This window comes from Vespa crabro, chromosome 25, assembly GCF_910589235.1.
Source record: "Vespa crabro chromosome 25, iyVesCrab1.2, whole genome shotgun sequence".
In the NCBI taxonomy this organism is placed as follows: domain Eukaryota; kingdom Metazoa; phylum Arthropoda; class Insecta; order Hymenoptera; family Vespidae; genus Vespa; species Vespa crabro.
Window position 1 is genome coordinate 2,234,987 of NC_060979.1, and position 26,530 is coordinate 2,261,516.

Here is a 26,530-nt window from a genome sequence, read left to right on the forward strand (position 1 = left end):
CATATAACAAATGTATTTTTCCCTCCAGATTTTGATGATGTTCCCGAACCAGGAATGGAGGTTTGAGATGTTGTACGTGGTAATGGAGTTATAGATATACTCGGTTGACTTAATAACTTTGCCGTAGGATTTTTTGTACTGGCCGTTGTGTTCTGGAAAAAAAAAAAAAGAAAAAAAAAATAAAAAAAAAAAAAAGAAAATATTTATATCACTTTATAGATAGATATAATACTAAGATAATATTATTACTCTATAAAAATCATTAATCATATTTTTGCCTAATATACATATATATATATATATATGTATATGTTATATATATATATATGTATATGTATATGTATATTATATATACACATATATATATATGATTACAAAGTCATTTATATATAATTATTTAAGATCATTTAACTTAAAAAATTTAATTCTTCTCAAACTTTTTATTTTTAAACTTATTCACTTTTATCTCATTATGATAAGCATTAATAATTCTTAAAGATTTTATAAATTGATTACATGTAAAAGTAATAATGCTTATAGAACTATATAACAAATATAAATATCTTTTGTCATTAGAATAATATTTTTCCTTGTAATATTATTCCAATTATAATGACACAACCTTTCAGTTCATTCTCAATTAATTTCAAGAAGAAACAAAAGGTTAGTATATTTTTTTTCTTTCTTTCTTTCTTTCTTTCTTTTTTTTTTTTTTTGTTTTGTTTGGTAATTAGTTAATATTACAATAGTACATATTTTATGTATATACCAGCCCAAATCGCATATCCATTATTTTAGTTCAATTAAATTCTAACACATATATTATAAATAAAAAATGTTACAAATTCTCCTAAGCTTAATCGTAACATATAGTCATAATATTTCATAATAATTCATTTTAATTATACAAGTATTATAAAATTTTTTGCTTTTTTTTTTCCTTTCTTTCTTTTACAAATAACTATTATGAAAAGCTAATGAAAATACATGTGTATGTGTATATATATATATATATATATACACAGACGCACATACAAATACTGTATAGTATTATGATATAGAAGAAATATTATAACAGCAAAACAAAGAAGAACTTTGTATTATATATAAATTTGATAAGTGTATTATTATTATTATTATTATGATTATGATTATTACTATATTATATTATTATCATCATTATATTATAATTATCATTATTATTATTATCATTATCATTATTATTATTATTATTATTATTATTATTATTATTATTATTATTATTATTATTATTATTATTATTATTATTATTATTATACCAGAGAAGCAACCACACACATATTTTTATTGTTGTTGTTGTTGTTGTTGTTGTTGTTGTTTCTTTTACAAAACAAACCTTTATGAAATAAAAGTTACTAAGCACTTTGCATCTGTTGAACGTGTTATCCATGCGATCACAAATGCTATATATAAAAATAAGTTAACCTTCCTGATACCTTCTAGTATATTATTTACCTGTGATGAGGACAACCTAGACAGAGAGTCGATTACGTTGGGTACAAGTGCAATGGGTGTGGGTTGACCGGAACTGCCGCCGCTACTGCTACTCACTCCCGAGACAGCCGACATGACAGTCCCAGAGCCACCCACCACCTGTCACCACCCATATATTTTTTTTACTAATTCTTTAGATTTCTTTTTTGTTTTCAAATCTCTCCATTTTTTCCCTTACGTTTCTTTATTACTCACATATATATATATATATATATATATATTGTGAATTATTATTATCATTATATAATGTCTATTATAAAAAAGTTTCTTCAGTTTTTTTTTTTATATTTTTTAAACTTAAATACAATTGAATCTATTTTTTTTTCTTCCCCCCTCCCCCCTCCCCAATGAAAAGAATATCCCCTATTCGCGCATTTACAATAGAAAAGAAATTATATTTTAGAGAAATAATAAAAAAAAAAAAAAATTGTAATAAATTTAAAAAATCTATAATGTGATATTTGTAATTATTTCAAATATGCCTATATAATAAAGTTTGATATAATCGTTAAACTTTGTTTAATTATAAATTTTTCCAAAGGATATATTACCCATTGGAATTATTATCATACTTCTTATATTATAATTTTACTTTTTATTCGATTTATTCTGCTTTATCGCAATACCTTTAAATACCATTTATTTCAGACTTATTTCTGGGTGATATTTCTTTTGATTATATCAGAAATATATCGTTACGTTTAAAAATACAATTCATTCGGATAAAATACATTTTTATCATTAAAATCTGCTTATGTGTATAATAAGAAATGATAAATGTAATAAAATAAAAAAAAAAAAAAAATTTTTTTTTTCTTTTTCTTTACCTGAAACAATTGATTACTACCAAATTGGTACGAAGCGGGAACTAATAGGCCAGAAGATGTTGGTCGATACATCATGCCTGCAACATTATCTAAAACGTTGCTAAATTAAATGTTTGTACATTGATGATACTAATTCGTAATATAAAATATATTATTAATAAATATTATTATAATGATATCAATTGATTTTTACCTTGCCGCATAGTAGTACCACCACCAGGTCGTAATGTTTTCATATCAGAATATCTAGGCTGCATTGGTGGACGTCCTCTTCCACGACCTGTAATAGGCGCTGGAAGTAATTTCGGTAAAAGTGGTTGTGGACCTTTGGCACTCATAGCCATAGCAAGAGCATTAGGATTAGTTGGACCAACTGGACGTGCACGATTTAATCTTGGAATTTTTGCTGGTGGCTCCCAATCGGCGGCAGGTTCCAAATTTCGTTCTGGTCTAAATTTTTTAGAGCAAGCAAGAATGTGCCGTGTAAGTTTTCCTTTTTGGTTATCTTCAAATGGACAATTAGGACATTGATGAAAAGCTGGACCACGTTCCAATCGACCACGAGTATTATGTTCTGCTTCCATATGGAATAATATATCATGAGGACTACGAACTTCCATTGGACAAAAATTACATTTGTAGACGTAATTGCGCATATGTGGAGTTTCTAAGTGATGCTGCATTACTAATGTAGATTCCGTTTTAAAACTACAGAATTCACATTTTTTCATTTCTAAGTGGAATGGTTCATTATTTTCCTTACTAAATTCTAAATTCTTGATGAGTGAATTTATAGCTAATTGTGTCTCCGCAGATGTGCTACCTTTGCCCTGTTTACGTTTTTGAGTCCGTAATAGATCAGTTTGCACATATTCCTGAACAAGATTTACTCCAATCTGCATAAAAAATTTTCCCAATGGTAAATCGAAGTAAGTAATTACTTTATTCCTATCATCTTGCCTTATATCATGTTTGTCACTTATATTTGAAATACCAGATTCTATTGTATCCATCATATCCCCTCCACTATCATCTCCATCCTTTTTAGACCTTAAACTTCCATCATTTTCACTTTCTTGGTTTCTACTATCTACCTTTTTATTCATATCCATTGAATCTTCATTAATATCCTGATTATCTTTATTATCTTCTGTAATCTTTTTTAACATATCCTCTTTTTGTTTATCCTCTATGCTTTTTTCTAATTTAGAAACAAATTCTTTCAATGGCTTTAACGGTGGTTTTTCATATACATAAGGTACTATAAAAGATGGTGCTTCCACGACAAACATGTCATCGGTTAAAGTTGGTAATATAGGTGGCAATGGAGGAGTAACTGTAGTCATGCTACTTGGCTTGGGACTTAATTGTGCAGCTTTAGATGTCATGGGTACAGGTGTAATAGTTGTTCTCATATTTGGATACATCGTTTGTGTAGTCATATTCATTGGTACGACTGAGAAAGAACTGGGATTAGAAACTGTATGGTGTGGTTTATTATTACCAACAGGAAGGCCACCACGACCTGAAAGTATGGAGTTTGTATCTATTATAACTAACGTAGGTTCCTTTTTGCCACCTTTGACGGACTTACTTCCAGCAGCAATTTCTACTAAGCGTTTAGTATCATTGACCACTATAGTGGTTTTACTATTTTTCGACGGTGACTTTAATTTAGAATTCTCTTTATCTTTACTATCTATCCCAGCTAATGGATCTTCAGGTTTAATTTCCTCTATATCAGAACCATCATCCTCCGCTTCTTCTTCAACTTCTCTTTCTATATAACTTGTTCTTTTAATATTACGAGAACTTCTTCTAGGTGTAATACTACTAAGATCTATTTGCTTTCTCTGTTTTTTTTGTTTAGTAGGATCTTTTACAGTACGTTCTTGAGTTGTATTTAGACCATTATTATTCTTTGCACTATCTGTTATCTCTTCTATTTCGGGACTATCGCAACTTCCATTTTCTTCGCATATCTTCACATCTGATGTATCCATACTGCTTTCTACAATTTCAGCAGAATCATTTGATTGTTGAACGTTACTACTACATGACAAATCTTTACCCTCGTTTATGTTAGATTTTTTTAAAGTGAACACATCATCATTATCCATTCGTACTCTCGTGATGCTCTCATCCAAACATTCTACGTCAGAGTTATTACTCTGTTCATCAACATCCATAGCCTCACGAGATGTGTTTAGACACTTATCTTCATTTCTAGACACTTCACTAGTATCGTTCATCTCACTGACACCATCGGAAGATTCTGAAACCATGGAGTCATTTCTTGACTCGTATAAGCAACCCCCCTTACTCCTATTCTTTCTCGATTCATTTTGCTCACTATCTTCCGATTGCATATCCCTTTCTTCGTGCTCAAAGTGTCTTCTGTCCATAACATCTTCCTCTTCGTCCTCATCTTCATCTTCTTCCTCTTCCCCATCCCCTTCCCCTTCCTCCTCTTCTTCTTTCCGTTTACTAACAGTCTCGTGAGACGTTTTGACACTGTCAGAGTCCGGAAATTCATCCTTTTCAGTACTACCATACTTTCCATTGACACCATTTGGAATGACCATGTCTGGGAACAAATAAATAACACATTGAAATTATACCACCCATATAATATAATAAGATTATCATTGATATACAGACATTAACAAAAGTGATAGAACTCTTTGATAAATATAAAATCTATTTGATATGTATACTCTTTAAAGGATACACTTGTTCTTGTTTTCTTTTTTTTTTTTCTTTTTTTTTTTTTTTTTGACCACATACTTTTCAATGGCTTATATAATCATTATAAACTGCTTAATGAAAAGTTAAAACCATAGTTTTCTTCTTCTTTCAAATATTATACTAAAGAATATTCCCCTATGACTTTCCATAGAATGTAAAAAAGTGAAGTGCATTATATTATAATAGAAAAAAAAAGAAACTAATGATAGTTCATACAATCAAGGAAAAAAAAGAAAAAAAAATGTATAAGTCCCAAATATTGATAATATAAAATTCCACAATGGTGTGGATTAAAATACACAACAGAATAAATATAAAAAAAAAAAAAAAAAAAAAGGAAAAGAAAAGAAAAGAAAAAAGACCAACAACAACTAAAAAGAAAAGAGAAAGAGAGAGAGAGAGAGAGAGAGAGAGAGAACAAATAAATAAAAAAATTATTTACCTTTTGACACTTTGTCAGAATTGTTCTGAGAAGAGTCCTTAACAGGAGGTTCTTCCAAAGTCCCGTCCATGGGGCCACGACTGTAGAGTCGATCTAAACAATAAATAAAATAAGACAACTGTCATGAGGAAAGGGCGGCAAAGGCGGGAGGGAGGGAAGCGTAAGTAAAAAAAAAGGGCCCTAATAATAATAATAAGATGAAGAATATATATGTTTTCATTTTTCAAAATATTAAACGAACATGAGAGAAGATTGATAGAGAAAGAGAAGTTAAAGGAGGAGGAAGAGGAGGAGAAGAGGAGGAAGGCGAGGAGGATAAAAAGGAGGAAGAGAAGAGGAATAGGGAGGGTTATGAGAGAGAATGAGAGAGAGAGAGAGAGAGAGGGAGAAGGAGAAAGAGGGAGAGAGAGAGAGAAACGAGGGAAGAGGGAGTGAATTTTTAGCGGGGCCAAATTTTTCAAAATGGCGCTGCGAATTCCGTACTCCTAACTCCCCTTGGAGAAGATGATCACAACCCATAACCAAGAAAATTCACCTCTCGAGCGGGCACTGTTTGACGGGTCACGAATCATGTAATAATAATAATTTTCCCCGTTATGTGATCCTTAACCAAAGGATGATTATTATTAGAGATGCACACCATCCATCCACCACAACTATCCACCACCACCACCAATACCACCAACACTACCACCGGGAATCGACGCTTTTTCTTTTTCTTCTTTTTTTTTTTTTTTTTCAATTTCTTTCTTTTCCAATCCGACGACGATGACGACGATGACGACGATGACGACGGACGACGAATGGAATAGAATTAGGAGGGAAAAAAAAGAAAGAAAGAAAATAACCAAAAAATAAAGGAAATAGATTTTGATCGCCTCTTAGGCGACGACGACGACGACGACGACGACGACGACGACGACGACGACGAGCACGACGACGACGACGAGCACGACGACGACGACGACGACGACGACGACGACGACGACAACGAGGAGAAGGAGGAGAAGAAGGAGGTGAGCACACCCGTGCAACGCGACGACGACACAACCACGGAAGCAGCAGTAGCAGGCAGCAGCAGACCGACGAAAGAGGAACGAGAGAGAGACAGGAGAGAGAGAGAGAAGAGAGAGGAGAGAGAGAGAGGAGAGAGGAGAGAGAGGATAGGACAGAGAGAAGAGAGAGGAGAGAGAGGATAGGACAGAGAGAAGAGAGAGAGGAGAGAGGAGAGCGTAAAAGGGAAGGAGAAGGAGAGAGAGAAAGAGAGAGAGAGAGAGAGAGTCCACGAAGCAGAGCAGCACACAGCTTTTAACGGTTAGCGTCGGTCACCTGCGAGAAAGAGAGAGAGATAGAGAGAGAGAGAGAAAAATACAACTATTGCGTTAGTGAATCGACTTAATAATTTTGTCAAATTATTTATTTAAATAAATCAGCAATCGAACTGAGGTTTGATTTTATAACCTCTTTCTATATATAAAACCCTTTTAACTCTATCAATCTTTTATTGTAAGACGTTTGTATTGGTCTGTCTATGATCTCTCTCTCTCTCTCTCTCTCTCTCTCTCTCTCTCTCTCTCTCTCTCTCTGTCTGTCTATCTCTTTCTCTCTTTATCGCGCGCGCACCACGTACACATACCACTTACACAGAAGCACTCACACACACTTTTACTTACTAACTCACTCACTCACTCACTCACTCCTCCCCCCCCTTCTTGTATAAATGCGCGCACACACACTCACACACACACGTGCGGGCGCGCACGCAGGCACGTATATACACGCACAAAGAGATAGATTTCGCGCGCACAATCAATCTCGTAGTGTAAAACGTGGCTAAACAACCCCATGACGCATCCATCCAATGTCTACCCTAATCATAATTTTTCGACATAACCTCACTTCTACCACCAATCCAATCCACTACACCTCTTTCACTTCACTCCACTCCACTCCACTCAACTCCAGTCCGCTCCGCTTCATTCCACTATCATCCCAATGTCCCACCTAGTCCCTCTCATTTTATTCTTTAATATTGTTATTAATTTTTACACGTGTGTATGATGTATATATATTACGTATGCATGTATGGATCTATGTATGAACGTATGTATGTCATAGGAAAGAGAAAGAGAGAGAGGGAGGGAGAGAGAGAGAGAGAGAGAGAAATTGTAAGAGAAGAATAATCGATATGAATTAGTAGAACAAATTAATTATTATTATTATTATTATTATTATTATTATTATTATTATTATTATTATTATTATTATTATGATTGTAGAAGAATTGGACGAATTATTTTTTCCTTTTTATATTAGAAAAAAGAAAAAAAGAAAAGAAAGAAAGGAAAAGAAATTTTCTCTTTTAATTTTTTCCTTTTATTTTTCCTCTCTTAGAAATTACTGTCAAAATATATATATATATATATATATATATATATATATATATATATATATCATTGGTTTCTCTTTTGATTAAGAAAGATCTTTTGACCCCCGTAGAACGCGTGATGTATGTATCTCGGCGAACGACGCGCGACACGTTGCCATCGTCAACTTTGGAGAAGAGCCGAACAAAAAGAGAGAGAGAGAGAGAGAGAGAGAGGAGGGAGGGAGGGGAGGATGAGAGTAACGAGAGAGAGAGACAGAGAAAGAGAGTGGGGGGGTTGAAACAGAGAGAGAAAGAGAGAGAGAGAAATGCATTCGTTGTATGAAGAATCGAAGATCAAGTCGAATATTCATCATCAAACACGATTGCCTTTTTCAAAATTGTTTGCGTTGTTGCCACTTCGTGTTTGTGTGTGTGTGTTATATGTCCGTCCGTCCGTCCGTTCATCCGTCTGTCTGTCCGTCTGTCCGTCCATCTGTCTGTCTGCTGTGTATGTATGTGCGCGCGCGTACATGTGTGTGCGTGCGTGTGCGTGCAGAGTTTTATGACTTGGCGGAATTTTTTTCTTTTCTTTTCTTTCTTTCTTTCTTTCTTTTTTCTTCTTCTTCTTCTTCTTTTCTTTTTTTTCTTTCTTTCTTTCTTTCTTTCTTTTTTTTTTTTTTTTAGCAACGTTTCTCTTTTTTTCTTTCTTCCTTGTCTTCCTTCTCCTTCTTATTCTTCTTATTCTTATTCTGTGTCTTACGTTTAACACAATGCCGACGCCGCTTCACTGCAGTTGTCGTTGTCCTAGTCGTCGTCGTCGTCGTCGTCGTCGTCGTCGTCGTCGTCGTCGTCGTCGTCGACGACGACGGCGGCAGCAACGTCTGTCTGTCTGTTTGTCTGTCTGTCTCTTTCTTTGTTTCTCTCTCTCTCTTTCTCACTCACTTTTCTCTGTCTCGGTCACGCACCCAATAATAAATACGCACCTGACCACCATTGAACTCCCTACACTACGATTTATCGTCATAACGTAACATTTTCTTTTTCTTTCCTTTTCTCTCTCTCTCTCTCTCTCTCTCTCTCTCTCTCTCTCTCTCTGTCCTCGACTATACTCCGATTGACTAAACTAGTTTAATTTTTTTTCTCCCTTCTTTCCTTCCTTCCTTCCTTCCTTCCTTTCTTTCTTTTTTACCTAACCTCCCCCCACTCCATCTTCTCCACCCCCTTCCCAACCGTCCCACTCAACATACACCACACACACACACACACACAACCACGCACGTATGTACACACACACATACACACACGCACACACATATATATATATATATATATACACACACACACACGGGATATACTTATTTCGCGTTACAAACGCGTTCCTTAATATTACGACTCTTCTACGACGTCTTTACGTTGGTACGGGTTACACACCGATTTTATTCACAGATCACACAATCGGAGAAAATAGTAAACATTTCTAACGATGAATGTGTTACACACTAGAGGACAGGAGCGTCGGTGGTAACGTTAAAAAGTTATGCCCCAGGGCCGTCCCTAGTTTACAGGTTCTTTTTCTCCCTTCTTCTCCCTACCAACTCCCCTCTCTCCTCATACACTCTCATTCTCTTGATCGAGACCGTCATCTTACTCAGGGGGAGCAGGGGGGCGTGGGGAAGAAGAGTGGGTGCACGGCGGAGGAGTGCGGGAATACGGAGGATATCAGACGCTTTAATTTTGTAGGTTAATGTTTGTATCCTTTTTTTTTTCTTCTTCCTTCTCCTTCTCCTTCTCCTTCTTCTTCTTCTTACGTTCTGATTTTCCTTTCCTTTTTTTCCCCCTTTTTTTATGTGCTTTTCTTTTTCTGTTTTTCCTCTATTTTTTTTCTTTTCTTTTTCTTTTTCTTTTTTTTTTTTTCAAATAAGGATCGACATCAAAACGAATGCCAAGAGAATTGTTATTATTCGAATATTGTTCATTTAATGTAATCCTTGTCCCTTTTGTTTTTATTTTTATTTTTATTTTTATTTTTCTGCTGTTTTTCAATTTCGAGATAAATATTTAGGGATCGATGATTATCGGAGTGTAATTCCAGTTTTTTTTCTTTCTTTCTTTTTTTTTTTTTTTCTTCATTTTCTCCCCCCAAAAACTTCGTCAAAAACTTGTCTCGGTAGATGTTAAAAAAAAATATTCGTTCGTCAAATTTTAATTTGAGGTTAAACGTAACACCCATTCGATGAACTTCGTAAAGTTGTTATAAAGAAAAAAGAAAAAAGAAAAAAAAGAATTTATAACGTTTTTAAGGACACGATCTTTGTCGCGGAGGATAAAAAAAAAAAAAAAACAAATAAATAAAATTTTCCAAAGATCAAATTTGAGTTTAAATGTTATAAGTAAGACCTCTTTCGGTTGAAGGCAAAAAAAAAAAAAAGATTTTACGAGATAATCGTGTTCTCAAAAAACGCGTGGCGGTTTTTGGCGGACAGAAAAAAAAAACAAAAAAAAAACAAATATCGGTCCGAAGATCAAGTTTCAGGTTTAAATGATACGACTTAATCTTTTTCTAATCTAAGAAAAAAATCTAAAGTATTAAAAAAAAAAAAAAAAAAAAAAAGAGAGAAAGATTAGAAAAAACTAAGAATTGTCATCAATTGGGAAGAAATAATACAGGGGGAGGGGGTGCGAATAGGAGATAGGTACTGCCCTGGAGTATTGTGTTATTAAGTATATAACCGTAGAAATGAGAAATTCCATAGAGAGATCAATTGTAAAAGTTGAAAAGATATATATATATATATATATATATATATATATATATATACATCATATATATATATACATCATATATATATAATACATATATATATATACATATACATATATATAATTTTCGTTGACTCAACTGCGAGATTTACTTTACCTCGCTTTAAAAGAAACGAACTTTTATTGCTGATATCGTTCTTTCTAAAAGGAAAGATTTAGAATGATCCCGCCATTTCTCTTTAAGGGCTGCCTTTGGCTCGTCGAACAGCTGCCGTGGTGGTCGACGTCCGATCGCGATTATCCCCCCAAAGAGGACCGATAATCGAAACACACACGCATCTGAAATGCCGCGCTATTTAAATTCACTGACCGTTTCGTACACTGACAAATGTCGGACACGCTTAAGACTCGTTCTACACTTCTTACACACCGTTATTGTATCGATATTATTCACATATATTTGATGTTTATTTGGCTTCGACGTCATGGATCTTTCTTACCTCCGTCGTCTAAAACTGCCAAGATGGCGACCGTAATCACGTGACCGCAAATTTTATGACGTACGCGTTATGTTAAAGGGGACCAAACGACCAGTAGCGTTTCTTCTAGATTATCACGTGATCATATACACGTGCACGTCCAATGAGAGACTCTCCCTAAGAATAAGGGCAATCTGCAATCGCAACAATGTACAAACTACGGGGTTGACGTTAAGGTACCCGCCCTTTTCTATTTTAAGCTTTACTAGAAAAAGAAAAAAAAAAAAAAAAAATTTTTTTTTCCTTTTCTTTTTTTTTTTTTTTTTTTTTATATATATATATATATATTTCTTTTTCTACAATTAATTATTTTTACGTTCAAAAAGTATAGTTTATTTTTATTCTTTTTTTTTTTCTTTTTTTTAATGTTCCTTTTATAAATTCGTTTTTTTTTTTTAATTTTTTTTTAATAAAATATTTATTATAAAATTACATGTACTTTTACTCTCTCTCTTTCTCTCTCTCTCTCTCTCTCTCTCTCTCTCTTTCTCATATAAATATATATATACACTTATATTTATTATATACATTTTTTTTCTTCAAGTTTTCCATTATTGTATAAATGTATCTCATTAATACATTATATATAAATTATATTTATGAAAATGTATCATATGTACAATCTTAATTGAAATTTATACAATATCAATTGCATCAAATTATTAATGACAAATACTTTGTCACAATATTTTGTAGACAAGTGTTATAGTAAAAATAATGTGAATATACAAATATTATTGGTAATGAATATAACAGATATTATTACCAAAAAATATTCGGTAAATAAAAAATAAATATAATATTTACACACACATACAAACACACACACACTCCCACACACACACACATTACATCTTATCCTAAATTTTCATCCTCTTCATCGTTAAACGATAAAACAGCTTTCTTTTGTTTGCTCTTTTTAACTTTTTTATTAGCAGATCCGTCAATCGTATCTGAATGTCTCTTTTTCAATTTATCTTTATTAAATATTACACGTTTAGACAAATCAATCGGAGCTTCAGCTTCCTCTATAAATTTTCAAATAAATCATATAAATTATAATTAAATATTATTAAATATATTGGATAAAAATATATCTATATGAATCAAAATGTACCTTTTTGTTTTTGTTTTTCATAAGCTTCTGCTTCTTCCGCAGTTAAGTCTCCTGAATTTAATACAACAACAAGAGGCTTCTCTCCGTCTATATCTTCCTCCTCATTGTCAGAGACACGTGGCAAAATTTCTTTCTATTTGGAAAAAAAAAAAAAAAAAAAAAAAAAATCCAATTATTATATTACTTCTTTATTAAATAAATATAAAATTTTTTTTTTTTTATCAACAATACACACCTATTGTTTCGTATTAAATATACAAAATTATAAAGAATTATAGAAATATAATCAATAAATTATATTACGATAAAATCGGTAAGAGAAATTAATGTCGGTTTTCGAATTTTTATCTTTAAAACTATCAAAGCAAAATAATATCCATCGTAATTTAAATATTTTAGTCAAAGTGAAATTTTTTTTTTTTTTTTTTTTTTTTTTAATATAAAATTCCAATGTTTTAGAACTTCGATGAATTCTTGGAATTTATTTTCAGTAACAACTTGATCGGTGAAAATTTTCTCGATCCCGAAAAGTAATAATCAAGGTGTTTGAAAAAATGCTAGTTGATTGATGAAAAGTCCGAGGAAGTTAGGTTGAATATTTAGATTTGAAGAATATTTGAAGAATATTTGAAGTTTTGTAGATTTTGTCGTGTGCGATGTGATCGTGTTTATCTTCGTTTAATTCATGTGGCATCCATTTGTCGAGTTTCTTTGACTTTCTTAAGTGTGTCAGGTGGTGAATAACAGTTGAGTTACTTTACATCTACCACCTGTCCAAATTGTCGAGCCATTGTATATGAATCAGTTTTAATCAATGTCTTCAATTGATCATTTTCAATGACAGAAAACAATTGACGATCTTCTTCATCTTACAAATTTTCATCTTCTATGCTTTCATTTTCATTTTGAAATTTTGTAAACCATTGCTTTACCGTAAATTCATTTACTATATTTTTACCAAATGCATGATTGATATTACGAGTTGTTTCCGCAGCTTTATGACCAAGTTTATACTCATATAAGAAAATTAATCGAATTCGTTTTTTGTCCATCTTTGAAATCAATACTTTGAAATGAGTACAAATTAATAGTAAAAAAAAAAAAAAAAAGAACAAAAACATATATACCAGTATATAGAGTGACATCTGAACTAAAAAATTATATTATATAAAAATAAAAAGAAATATAAGAATTGTTAGCTCTAACCTAAAAACAAAAAAAAAAAAAAAACTCGAAAACCAATATTAATTTCTGATCTTATTAACATAAAGAAAAATTTTAATTTATAAAGAATATATAATATATATAATCAAGAATGTTTACATTTTTACCTTTGTATTAATTGTTGGTCCTTCCTTGTATTTAATCTGTTCTTTTAATTCTCTTAAAAATTTTGGCTCTTCAGGCCTAATGTATGACACTAACTTTTTTCTAGACATACTTTATAATATTTGTAAAGATTTGTATAATTAAATGTATATTCAGATAGTTAGTAAAGTAACATAACCTCTAACGACACGTAATAAACTAAGTACGATGGACGTTTGGTTAAAGACAATTATAAAGCATTCTCTAGTAAATGATCTTGTTTCTGATTGGTCGACGCATGAACCAATCATTTCACAGACAGAACAATTTTTTTCTAACCTTTTCAATTAAAATGCAGGTTAATGCAAATTAATATATATATATATATATATATATATATATATATATATATATATATATATATTATATATAAATAATATATTATATATAAATAATAAATTATATATAAATATATATATATATATGTAATTAAATACATACTTTTATACATTATATGAAAAAAAAATTGTTTTTAATATTTTATTACTTTTTAATATTTTTCTTTCAATTAAAAATGTTGAGAAAAGATAAAATGTCAAATATACAAATGATTTTCTCATTTTTTTTTTCTTAACGTTTATGTATGGGACATTGAATAAAAATATGCGTATGTCCTTTATTTGACTATTTTTTTTTTTTTTTTTTTTTTTTTATTTATTTATTTATTTATAACGTTTATTCGTTTTGTCCATGGAAGTGGTTAGCCAATATATTAAATCGTTTGCTATTAATCGGTGCGTCTTTAAAAAATTTATCAAACTTTTATTACCTTCTACGTTGATCAAAAAGACAATTCCAAGTGCAGTTTCGTATTTTCTTTCTTTCTTTCTTTTTTCTTTCTTTTTTTTTTTTTTTTTTTTTTTTTTTTCATTGTAAAATAACATTACGATCTCGTCTTTTTAAAAAATGTACATGCAACTATAATACAAACGAGAAAGCATTGTTATCAATTAATTATTCGAGGAGAAATATTTTTCATTGAAATGTACATGACAAACATAGATCACATTAATACGAATTTTATTAAATTCTTCGAGATATAATAAGTTCTAGAAAAAAGGAAATGAATTTACTTAATAAAATGTTCAAAGATATTCTCGTTAAGTAGAAATAAAAGCTTTAATAAAAAAAAATGATTGATTGGCAAGAATAAAAAAAAAAAAAAAAAAAAAAAGAAAAAAAGGACCACCACCCCACGGAAATGGTACAACTGTTCATTTTATATAATATCCCAGCTTATACAGAAATCTAAATTATAAATCTAAATAATAAATTTACAATCGAGTTACCTCCGAGCTGTTAATAGCTCTGAGTTTTCCTTCGGAATGACTAGAACGTCGATGTCTAATTTGAGGATGATTACTAGCAACGTAATTGGATTCCTTATGTTTTTCCAATTGAACGACAGGTAAAAATCTTGGACTGGGTTCGTCTAAACATTCACAGCTTATACTACCGTCTAATTCATTTTGATAAGGAGGCGGTATTAGAAGACTTTCAGTAGATTTGGTAGGTTGAAAATGTCGAGTACTGCCAGTGGAATAAGATGTACTGCTACTTGTTCTTCTTTGTACAGTACCAGTGGGTGTTTTAGCACGACCATGACCTCCTTTTCCAGGTCGTTCAGCGCTGTGTGTCTTTATTGTAGCTGTATCCAAATAACCGTATCCAAATCCGTATCCACCGAAAGCTTTTGTAGTTAAATTATCCCATGATTTGGGTTTGGCATATTGAAGGCACGGTGGCGGTCTTTGGTGAACAGTTGGATCCCAGTAAAGTGTATCTGTACTTAGACTAGTGGAACAAGAAGCTACGCTATCAGCAGTAGTTGATACGTCACTACTGGTAATGGAGTGAAGACTATGACCGGAAGATCTGGAACAATTGTGCGTACCATGTTGTTGTTGTTGTTGTTGTTGTTGTTGTTGCTGCTGCTGTTGCTGTTGTTGTCCTTGTTGTTGCTGTTGTTGTTCTCGTTGAGTCTGTGCCACATGTTGTTGTTGTTGTTGTTGTTGCTGCTGCTGCTGTTGTTGTTGTTGTTGTTGTTGTTGTTGTTGCTGCTGCTGCTGCTGTTGCTGAAGATGATTTTGTTCGTTTCTAGCTCGACGTTGTTTCTCACGTCTTCTACGGCTTGGAACACAGTTTGGATCGCAGCAAGGACTGGCCAAATCATATGCGTCTAAACTACCAGTATCCGATTGTTCTCGACGACGATTAGCACTTGAGATACAAGCGACGCATAAACTATTCTGTTGAGAATGATGAACCGATATGTCACCGCTTATCGACGAATTCTGTTGTTGCTGACAAGATTTGTGTGACTTCATTTTCGCTGGTGTACCGCTCATACCATTTGCCTGATGATAACTATGACGTGAAGAAGTGGATGCACCAGATTCGCTGGGCATCTTTGAAAGAAACTGATGATGATCGCTTCGAGAACGTGGTGGTCCTACTGTTACCAAACAAGCTGCACGTGGTATCAAGCATGGTCGACCATCACCAAACTGAAAAAAAAAATATACATATATACTTAATTAATTATACTGTTAGGAAACAATTATATTAAATCATTATAATCACCAAATTGTAAAGCAAAAGATGTTCCGTAGATGTTGCAGGTCGACAACATTGAATCGTTGACGAATTAAAACTCGACGATGGAGATGGCTGATTAGGATTACTTGTTATAATATTACTGGGTGTTCTTTTACGTGCTGGAAGCGAATGTGTCTTCCATCGACCCATCAATATTGAACGTTCTCTCTCGCATAATCTTTCAAGCTCACCTAAGCGTAATTGTAGAGCACGTTGTAATTCCAGATAACGCATATGTAATTGTACCTGTGAGATCAAATTTTCGTCTAGTCATTTGTCAAATTTTTATTATTACTCAAAGGATATATACATCAACATAGATAATTCTTTGTCGTTATAATTCTATATCTTTTTTTTTTTCGTTTTTAAATGACAATTTTAATAAGAATTTTTTTCAATCATCCAATAACAAGTAATATCTTAGAATAAGTTATGCGAGAAATAAAATATTTTACGATATAATCGAGAAAGATATACGAAGTTATTTAAAGAAAGAAAGGAAAAAAAAAAAAAAAAAAAGAAAAAAAATGGACAAAAAAATTATTTGAAAATAATTACCTTTCTCACACAATCCTCAAATGATACGACCATTCTCATTCTGGTATCACAGTTTTTTATAAAGTTCACAAGGGTAGTATGATCGGCTCGATCCATTTCATGACCATTTATAGAAAGTATAACATCACCTTCTCTCATGCCTGCTTTAAATGCAGGTCCATCGTATTCTATATAATCGACATAAGTGATCATTTCTATTTCTTGTTCTCTTTTATAATGTATCCCGTAACTCTGTAACAAACGTACAAAAGAACAAACAATAAATAACAATAAATAAAATTATTAAAATAATTAATAATACACACACACACACACACACACATATATATGTATATATATATATGTTTTTAGAAAAATTAAAAGATCATAAAATTTTTTGAACGTATATATAATTATACCAGCAAAAAGGAAAAAGGAAAAACAAAAATAGGAAAGGAAAAAAGATATAAAGTGAGAAATGAAGAAGTGTCTTAAAAAAAAAAAAAAAAAAAAAGAAAAAAGAAAGAAAAAAAAAGAAAAATATGTTTATGTCAGATAAAACGTATTCCTTATATCTTATATCTTTATATGGCGTAGCAAAAAATTATATATATATATATATATATATATATATATATGTAATACATAGATGTAAATGTTTTACCTGTAACGTGAAACCATACGTGCCATTTTTCTTTTCCACGATAATGGTACGACGTCTTCTATCCTCGTCCACTCTTGATACACGATCCGATTTTGATCGTTCTAATACAGCCTGCAATATAAATATTCGATATTACTATTAAAATAATTCAAATTATAAATAATATTCACAGTCACATAATGACTCTCTCTCTCTCTCTCTCTCTCTCTCTCTTTTTTCTCTCTCTCTCTTTCTTTTTCTCTCTCTGTCTCTTTCTCTTTCTCTATTTCAATACAATTTTAATAAATCATAACTTTTTGTTCCTTTTTTATTTATTTATTTATTTATTCTTTTACTTTATTTTAAATTTTGAATTAAAGTTAAAGAAAAATATTAAATGGAGGAAAACCAAAAAAAAAAAAGAAAAAAAACAATATAAGGATAAATGGTATCAAGGTGGACTACATATTCATCATGACGATATATGTATATTTTATAACGAGTGCAATGATGCCATTCGCATTTTATGATTGCAATTTTTTTTCTTCAATTGGAAACCTTCATTTCTTTTTTCTCTTTTTTTCTTCTTTTGTATTTAACAGGATCGAAAGAATGATTACTTCGCAATAAAATATTCTTCGTTGAAGGAAATCCATCAACTTGTTTATATATATATATATATATATATATAAAAACGCAAACATAGATGTAGACTGCAATTATTAAATAAAATTGAAATTGAAATTGAAATTTTAGATATATTTATATAATAACCGCTTATGAAATATATAATAATAATAATAATAATAATAATAATAATAAACAATTTCATTAATTATAAAAAAATTATAATGTTACTTAAATCAATAAATAAAAATTTATTGATTATATTAACTCGACTTATAATTATGGTTTTGTTTTACTTTTTTTATTATTAATTATTTATAAAAAAAAAAAAAAAAAAAAAGAAATACAAATTTTATTTATCATCTTTCAAATTGAATCATACCAATGCAATGATGTATTGAAAATTAATGACGTGGAATTATTACAAAAAATAAATATAAAAATAATTCTCATATTTTACCATTGATCGTTTACTAAATAAAAAAAAAAAAAAAAAGAAAAAAAAAGGAAAAGAAAACAAAAAATAAAAAATATTCTATTAATTAATTATTTATACATCTACATTCTACATTCAATATATATATATATATATATATATATATATATATATATATATATAATGTTCAAAAATTGTTTGTATAGATTATTAAAAAAAGAAACAAAAAAAAAACAAAAACAAAATAATTCCTACATATATGTATATATAGCAAATTTTTTTCAAGAAGAAAAGAAAGAGAAGAAGAAAAAGAGAAAAGGATCGATTATATGAATAAAACTATTATTAAAAGTGATATGCTCTTTAACTTAATCAATGATCTCGAAAATGTCAACGTTCTACTTTAAAGTTACTACATATATAAAAGGTAAACAGGTAAAGAAGCTCACTGACCCTGAACGACGAGATAAGAATCACGTTTCGCATGTCACTTAGCCGCAAATAAGCGTGAATAATATCATCATAATAATAATAATAATAATAATAATAATAATAATAATAATAATAATAATAATAATAATAATAATAATAATAATAATAGTAATAATAATAATAATAATAATAAAATAATAAGAAGAAAAAATCTCTTAATCATTATTATAATCGATGTATATATATATATACATGTATACATACCTAATTCAAGAATTCTAATCAAAAAGAACGATTGCAACAATGTGCAATCTCTATGCAGTATTTCAATGCGTTCATCGACTTCATCTCTCCCTTTCTATCTTTCACACTACCCACTCTCTCTCTCTCTCCCTATCTCTTTCTATCTTTCACTCTATCTCCTTTTCATCTTCTCTCTCTTTCTCTCTCTCTCTCTCTCTCTCTCTCTCTCACTTGTTAAGCTATCTCTTTGTCTCTCGTTAAGCTATCTCTTTCTCTCTCGTTAAGCTATCTCTCTCTCTCTCTCTCTCTGTCTATCTCTCTCAGTCTTTCTCGTTAAGCTATTTTTTTCTCTTTCCCTCTTTAGATTATTTCAACCCTCATCACTACTACTACTACTACCTACTATCTCACTCATATACACAATCCTGTTCGCACTACATTACCACTAGCAATATTATCTAGCATTACAATATTATGACTACTACTATTACTATTATTACTACTACTACTTTATTATTACTATGTTTAATTAATATTGCACATACATACATAAATACATACATACATACGTACATACATTTTTTTTTTACATTTCCAATTACCATCGATACACTAATACACACACATACTAATACTATAATTTGGTTCTCTTTGTATATACCATTTGCTATGTGTGTATGTGTCGCGCGCGCGCGCGCGCGACACATACATAATACAAGCAGACACACAGATGGAATCTAGACATACAAACATAAAGTTAAACACAATTTTTCAAATCACACACACACACACACACAAATGCACGTTTCTATTCAAAGAGATATCCTAGCCATAGAAATCATAGAATTACTTAAGAGTGATAAATCAATATTAGAAATTGAGCGATACGAAACTTTTATGATTAGAACAGATTATTTTCTCTCTTACCCTTCCTCCCTCTCATCCTCTCTCTCTCTCTCTCTTTCTCTCTCTCTCTCTCTCTCTATTATTAATAAATAAATACGTATAAATAATTACACATTCTACTACACCACTCCATTCCTCTTCGTCGCTGTTGTCAACGCCGCTACGATGTTGCTGGGCAGCCGTATCGGAATTTTGAGGTGAACCGTTGTTCATCGCCGTTCGATCTTTAAACTTTATCGAACAAAAGTCTCCTTCCTCTACTTTTTCTTCTTCTTCTTCCCTTTTCTCTTTTTTCTTTCCCTCGGATATTCTTCTCTTTTCTTTTTTTCTTCTTCTTCCACCCCTCCTATATATTTCTTTGTTGCTCTTCTTTCCTTCCTCCTCGTCTTCTTCTTCTTATAAACTTATCATCCCCAAAAGCCTTTTTACAAATTCCAAAATGAATTCTTCATTATTGTCGTTCCTATCCTTGCTGTTGTTATTGTTATTGTTATTATTTATATTATTGTCGTTGCCATCGAACATTTTCACGTTCATCTTTTTTTCTTCATTTTCTTTTTCATTTAAAACACGACATTAAAAAAGAACGGATGAGAATGAGAATGCGGATGATGATGATGATGATGATGATGATGATGAGGAAGAGGAGGAGGATAAGGAGGACGAGGACGAGGACGAGGAGGAGGAGGAGGAGGAGGAGGACAACGACGATGACTATGAAGACGAGGACGACGACGAGGAATCACTACCACCAACTTTGGACGAGGTAAACGCGCGTTATGCTGGATTATATATGCGGTTTGTACTCTCTGCTTCATCCTACCCTACCGCCCCCACCTACACCCCATAGGCCCCCTCTTCTACCCCTCCTCCCTCCTCCCCGATCGTCAGCCCACCACCGAACCTCATCCACCAACTTTATACTGCGCCTGCTCGACAATATCGGCCTATCCACCCCCGTTTCGAGTTGGTCTCCTTCAAGGATGATAAGAGATTGGTGGCGTAGGTGTACCAGGGGTGTGCGGCGGTGTAGAAGAAGGAAAGGGGACGGGAGAGGGGTAGGAGGGAAGGGTTAATCGAGGGAGTTAGGGGGATTGAGACGAAGAGAGGGTTGAGAGAGAGCAAGCGCACTATGCTGAGGTTCTTTCTCTCTCTCTCTCTCTCTTTCTCTCTCTCTCTCTCTCTCTTTCTCTCTCTCTCTCTTTCTCTCTTTACAGGGTTCTATAGGGTGGGACAAAAGTTTCTACCTAAGGGTTATACAAAAGTGTTACAATGGTGATTCGAAAAATCAATTGCTCGTACTTTTCGAGACATTATTTTTTCTTTTCTTTTCTTTTTTTTTTTTTGTTAGCTTTCGTAAGCTTTTATTTCTTTCACAGATCTTTTTCTTTTTTCTCTTCTTTTTTCTTTCTTTTTTTTTTCTTCTTTTTTTTAATTAAACGAAACCAAATACTAAACTAACTCGATAACACGAGACTTTGATTAAAAGCTCGAAAGTAAAGTATTGGAAGAGGGTAATTGATTTTGGTTAATTACTTACGAACTTTTGGCCCACCTTGTAGATATTCTCTCTCTCTCTCTCTCTCTCTCTTTCTCTCTCTCCCTCTATCTCTTAAAGACATGTGTATTCGCATTGGGAGAAAATCATTTCCGTTGAAAGATTTTATGTATTTTCGCGTCCGGATGGTATTTTTTGAGTGTTTCATTTTTAATTTTAGCTTTGAATATATATATATATATATATGTGTGTGCGTATGCATGTACGTATATATATATATGTATGTACGTATACGTATATGTATATGTAATGTAATGTAACATATGTTCGATACAAAATGTTATTGTTTCTATTATATTTTGAAACATTATAGAATTATAGAAGAGATTAGGAATATAATATAAACATCGTTTAAAAATTATTATTTAAATGATTATGACAATGATAATATTTCGTTGAGGATTTATCAAAAATTAATTTAATAAAACTTAAACAATTATTATTATATTTCCCCGTCTTCAATATTATTTATATATATAATCATTAATAAATTTTTAATTAAGCTGATTATTAAAGTATATTATTTTATCTTACGAAATTAATCAAGAAATATTAATATAATAATATATATATATATATATATATATATATATATATATATATATAATATATATAAATAATATGGATGATATAAAAATTATTATCAAATTTTCAATCCATTTGACAAGCTATATAATATTATCATTATTATTATTATTATTATTATTATCATTATTGTTATTATTATTATGCATTTATTTATTTATTAAATAATCGATTTAATCTTTCTAAAAATGATATCAGAAGAAGGTATTAATTTAATGAAAATTAATTTAATGATATCAGAAGAAGGTATCAATTTAATGAAAATTCCTGGGTAATTATGAAATTTAATGACAGTCTTTGTAATATCCGACAATCATAAATAATTAAGGCTAATATACTGTAATGAGCTAATATTTATTATCTTTTAAATACCAAGAAACTTGGTATTGAATAAGTAATGAAATAATTAAAAAAATCAATTTTTTTTTTTTTTTATTTCTTGTACTATTCTCCAATTTTTTTTAAATCATTGTTACGCGATATTAAATTTTTTTTTTCTCTTAAAATATAAATAAATTATAAATAAAATATATAATATATATATATATATATATATATATATATATATATATATATATATGAGAATATATAAATATTGTAAAATATTCAATAAATTTGATAATTAATGTATCATTATTATTATTTTTTTCTTATAAAATTATTTTAGAAATATTAGGTAAATATAATAGAAATTGATTGATATTATAAATGACATGTAATTATTATTAAATTTTTAATTAATTCGATTATTAAAATATATTATTTTATTTTATTTAATGAAATTATTTAAAAAATATTATAGAATAATATAAAAAAATATTGTCAAATTTTCGATGAATTAAATTATCATTAATAAATATAACATTATGATATATCTTTATTATAATTCAATGAAATTATATTATAAATATATATTAGTAATTAAAAAAATTTATAATTATATATATATTTTTTTATTATCATATAATAAATTAAATATTATATATATATATATTATATACTATATACTATATATATGTATATATGTACATTTGACTTGCCTATACACTCACTATTAAGCTACTTATTCTTCGGTGAATGCACTCGAGTCGACCCCGACGAAAATAACGTGCCACGACATTGCGGATGCACTTTCCACTTTCTTGATCTAGAGGTCTATTATAAATAAGACAGCAGAGAAATAAAATGAAAAGGGACATTAATACTCTTATATATAAACGGACGTAACAATAAATATAAAAATAATTAACATAATCTATTTCTTATAATATTTATTATATTATATATATTATATATATATATATGTTTATATTTATATATATATATATATATAAATTATTATGAAATATTAATTATAATAATAATAATAAAATATATATATATATACATATATATAATAAAATATAGAGAACAGATTGTTTGAATAGTATAACAGCAAAATTAATAATAACTATGTTTAATTATAAGTGATTAATCTGTATATAGATGTATTATATTATATATAAAAAAAATTATTATATATATAAAACATATATATATATAAATTTTCCGGTACCGGGAATCGAACCCGAGCCTCCTGGGTGAGAGCCAGGTATCCTAACCACTAGACTATACCGGATATATTAACTTTACGTATTATTTTATTCATATATACGTAATATATTCTCATATATAAGTATAATAATAGTAATAATAATAATATTTAATGTAGTCTTAATAAATTAGAAAAAAAGAAAAAGAATAAATTCTCAATTTATTCAAATGAAAGGTCATTGTTATTATTTCCTTGTTTTTTTTTTTTTTTTTTTATTTTATCCTTTTTTCTTTCCTTTTTTTTTCTGTTTTACAATATTTTTTGTTTTATTCTTCTCAGCAATCTGGTTGGCCGTTCCTTCGCAGCTCGATAAAATTTCCATTCTTTTTAATCTTGGAATCGGAGGAGGCTTTGGTTTGGGTACTGGTACTTGTCTATAAAATAAAAATGAAAAAGGAAAAGTAAATCAAAATAAATGATTAATAAATATAAAGAAGAAGAAGAAGAAAAAAAAAAAGTAAAACAATTTATTCAAAGTAAGAATAATTTTATTTAAATCTAAATTATAAATTACTTGATGGCCATGTGCAATTCCTGTGTCATTTTATCTTCTATTACGTTTACCCAAATATTTGACTGCGTCTTTGGTTTTAAACATAATCCTTTGTGCAGGCGACATCTGTAATCATCAAGTTCATCCTGCGCTTGACATTTCTTTTCCCATGCCTCTTCCCATTTGTGAAACTTTCCTTTAATGCAAGCTTCCTTTTGTTTAGCAGCTTCTGCAGCCTTTTTCTTTGATGATATCTTTTTTGACTTGCTGTTCCTCTTCTTCTCCTTTTTTTTCTTCTTATCTTGACGTTCAGCCATTATTTTGTACAATTTATTATCTGAACAATTTTTATGTTATCATTTGCATGATCTCTTATCATTTATTTGATACATCTTCCCCATTTCATTGTAATAAAAATATTTAATTTGTGAAATAATTAATAGGAATCATGATTGAAAAAGTTTGATGTTTGGTATGATTAAAAAAAAAAAAAAATGAAAACAGTGAAACAATTCTCAACAATTTCATGTCGATTGATCAAATCTTTAAGCTAAATTCATACTGGAAAAAAAAAAATATATATATATATATAGTAGAAGAAAATATAAGCTTTGAAGAAGATTCAATAAAGATAATTTCTTCACTCGCCATAATTTTTTGTTTTGTTTGTTTGTTCTCAAGGACTCAACAACAGGTCTTTCTACAGCTACAAGTTGGTTCTTCTTTAATAACGCATCCACACTTTCTTACAGGTTTCTCTTTAAATAGTTCATCAAAAGTAGTTTTCTTTGTGCCACAACAAGGAGCACAGGTCTTTTCTTTAACCGATTGAGGCGAACAACATGATGGGCAAGTATTTGTTGTGGCAGGTTGTGGACGACCACAAATTGAAACAGGTTTTACTGGTTGAATACATGGTGGATAAAGAGAACAACATTTTGGGTGCTCTTGTTGACATTGTTGTTGTTGTTGTTGTTGTTGTTGTTGCGATCTAGAATAGGATAATAATAAATATTGAAATTAATAATAATTTTATTTGAATAAAATAAATCATATGAAATTAAAAAAAAATTTGAACTAACTTGGATGACTTGGTACCATTGCAAATTGGTGGACAACAAGGCAAAGGTTCTGATTGTGGTTGTTTACATTTGTCGACTTCAGATTTGACCAAAGGTGTACAAGTTTTAGGACTTGTTTTTGGACGACAACAAGTCTTGAAACAAGTTTCAGGACATGTTTTTGGACGACAACAACTCTTTCCTTCACCGCTCCCATCCTTATTCTTTTTTACAGTACAATTGCATCGTATAAATTCTGGCAAACATTTTTTCGAAGGTATTTTTTTACATTGAAATACTGGACTATCGTCGGTTCCTTTAAACAAGTATGGTTTTTTATTATGAGGTATTTGGAATTGAGTTACTATTTTTTTTCCAAAACAGGAGACACGTATGAAGAGAGTAACTTCGCCAACACATTGTCCAGTCGCTGTAGCTATCCTAAAAGTACTTTTTAAAGATTTACATGGATTCCCATTATTGAATACACGTTGACTTAATAAATCATTTATCAAATTTCTTAATTGTATCTGATAAGTGCCAATTAACATAACATCTGGTAATACTCCTGGTGGAAGTTTTTTATAAACAGTCATAGTTACAGGAAAACTATGAACTGGTTTTTGAAGTACGTTATTGGGTAATGCAAAAAGACAAGATTTTCCTTTTTTAAATACTTGAGTGTCACCGCTTATACAAGCACATCCATCGCTTAATGCTTCTTCATTAATATTGATAGGTGGCAAATTAAGGATCTGTTATACAACATTACTTTTACAAATGATTCTATATAATCATTTTATTTGTAACAATAATAAACAAGTATAACTTGAAAAGATATGCAGGTCGTCACTGGTAACATTTCTTCATGTATAGCACGTACAGCTGGTATATTAATTTTATCAACCAAAAATTCAATCAGAAATAATTGTTGACTATCATCCATTTTATCGTATCAAATGATTAAATTTAATTAATATTGAAACCATTAATTTACTCACAAATTTTTCTGGTTTTTTTTTTTTTTACAACATAATGATATATCTAACCATTATACTACAATTTAAAACTGCCATTAGAAAATAATAGGCGGATGGCAGGAGGTGGAGGGGGGG

The 26,530-nt window shown here is 30.3% G+C and overlaps 5 protein-coding genes and 1 non-coding gene across 15 annotated transcripts in view; all 6 read right to left on the reverse strand.

Moving 5' to 3' along the window:
- The window catches only part of LOC124432410, a 12,721-nt gene extending 1,549 nt beyond the window's left edge, over positions 1 to 11,172 (reverse strand). For 2 of the 10 annotated variants that reach the window (XM_046981354.1, XM_046981353.1), the window contains exons 1-6: positions 6,086 to 6,303; positions 5,551 to 5,643; positions 2,554 to 4,947; positions 2,361 to 2,449; positions 1,495 to 1,632; positions 1 to 152 (exon numbers count right to left, since the gene is read on the reverse strand). The exon at positions 1 to 152 is cut by the window's left edge and continues 25 nt beyond it. In XM_046981354.1, the coding sequence (XP_046837310.1) occupies positions 1 to 152; positions 1,495 to 1,632; positions 2,361 to 2,449; positions 2,554 to 4,947; positions 5,551 to 5,643; positions 6,086 to 6,122 (2,903 nt within the window). In that variant the 5' untranslated portion in view covers positions 6,123 to 6,303. The other 8 variants (XM_046981361.1, XM_046981356.1, XM_046981358.1 and 5 more) reach the window with 8 other exon arrangements.
- Positions 11,173 to 11,661: 489 nt separating this feature from the next.
- On the reverse strand, positions 11,662 to 13,892 carry LOC124432397 (uncharacterized protein KIAA1143 homolog). Its single transcript, XM_046981335.1, has 3 exons — positions 13,666 to 13,892; positions 12,335 to 12,467; positions 11,662 to 12,245 (listed from the first exon to the last, which is right to left on the reverse strand). The coding sequence occupies exons 1-3, from the start codon at positions 13,771 to 13,773 to the stop codon at positions 12,073 to 12,075; spliced, it is 414 nt and encodes a 137-aa protein (XP_046837291.1). The 5' UTR covers positions 13,774 to 13,892; the 3' UTR covers positions 11,662 to 12,072.
- A 422-nt stretch (positions 13,893 to 14,314) lies between these two features.
- Positions 14,315 to 20,696, reverse strand: LOC124432491. Its single transcript, XM_046981474.1, has 5 exons — positions 20,236 to 20,696; positions 17,502 to 17,612; positions 16,859 to 17,089; positions 16,286 to 16,546; positions 14,315 to 16,209 (listed from the first exon to the last, which is right to left on the reverse strand). The coding sequence occupies exons 1-5, from the start codon at positions 20,335 to 20,337 to the stop codon at positions 14,977 to 14,979; spliced, it is 1,938 nt and encodes a 645-aa protein (XP_046837430.1). The 5' UTR covers positions 20,338 to 20,696; the 3' UTR covers positions 14,315 to 14,976.
- Positions 20,697 to 23,813: 3,117 nt separating this feature from the next.
- Positions 23,814 to 23,885, reverse strand: Trnae-cuc. The gene has a single exon. It is a non-coding gene; the product is annotated as a tRNA-Glu (tRNA).
- A 130-nt stretch (positions 23,886 to 24,015) lies between these two features.
- On the reverse strand, positions 24,016 to 24,704 carry LOC124432419. Its single transcript, XM_046981383.1, has 2 exons — positions 24,376 to 24,704; positions 24,016 to 24,235 (listed from the first exon to the last, which is right to left on the reverse strand). Exons 1-2 carry the CDS (start codon positions 24,669 to 24,671, stop codon positions 24,079 to 24,081), a joined length of 453 nt encoding a protein of 150 aa, XP_046837339.1. The 5' UTR covers positions 24,672 to 24,704; the 3' UTR covers positions 24,016 to 24,078.
- Positions 24,705 to 24,832: 128 nt separating this feature from the next.
- On the reverse strand, positions 24,833 to 26,462 carry LOC124432420. The gene is made up of 3 exons (XM_046981384.1): positions 26,245 to 26,462; positions 25,437 to 26,170; positions 24,833 to 25,345 (listed from the first exon to the last, which is right to left on the reverse strand). The coding sequence occupies exons 1-3, from the start codon at positions 26,359 to 26,361 to the stop codon at positions 25,039 to 25,041; spliced, it is 1,158 nt and encodes a 385-aa protein (XP_046837340.1). The 5' UTR covers positions 26,362 to 26,462; the 3' UTR covers positions 24,833 to 25,038.
- Between the last annotated feature and the right edge of the window lie 68 nt (positions 26,463 to 26,530).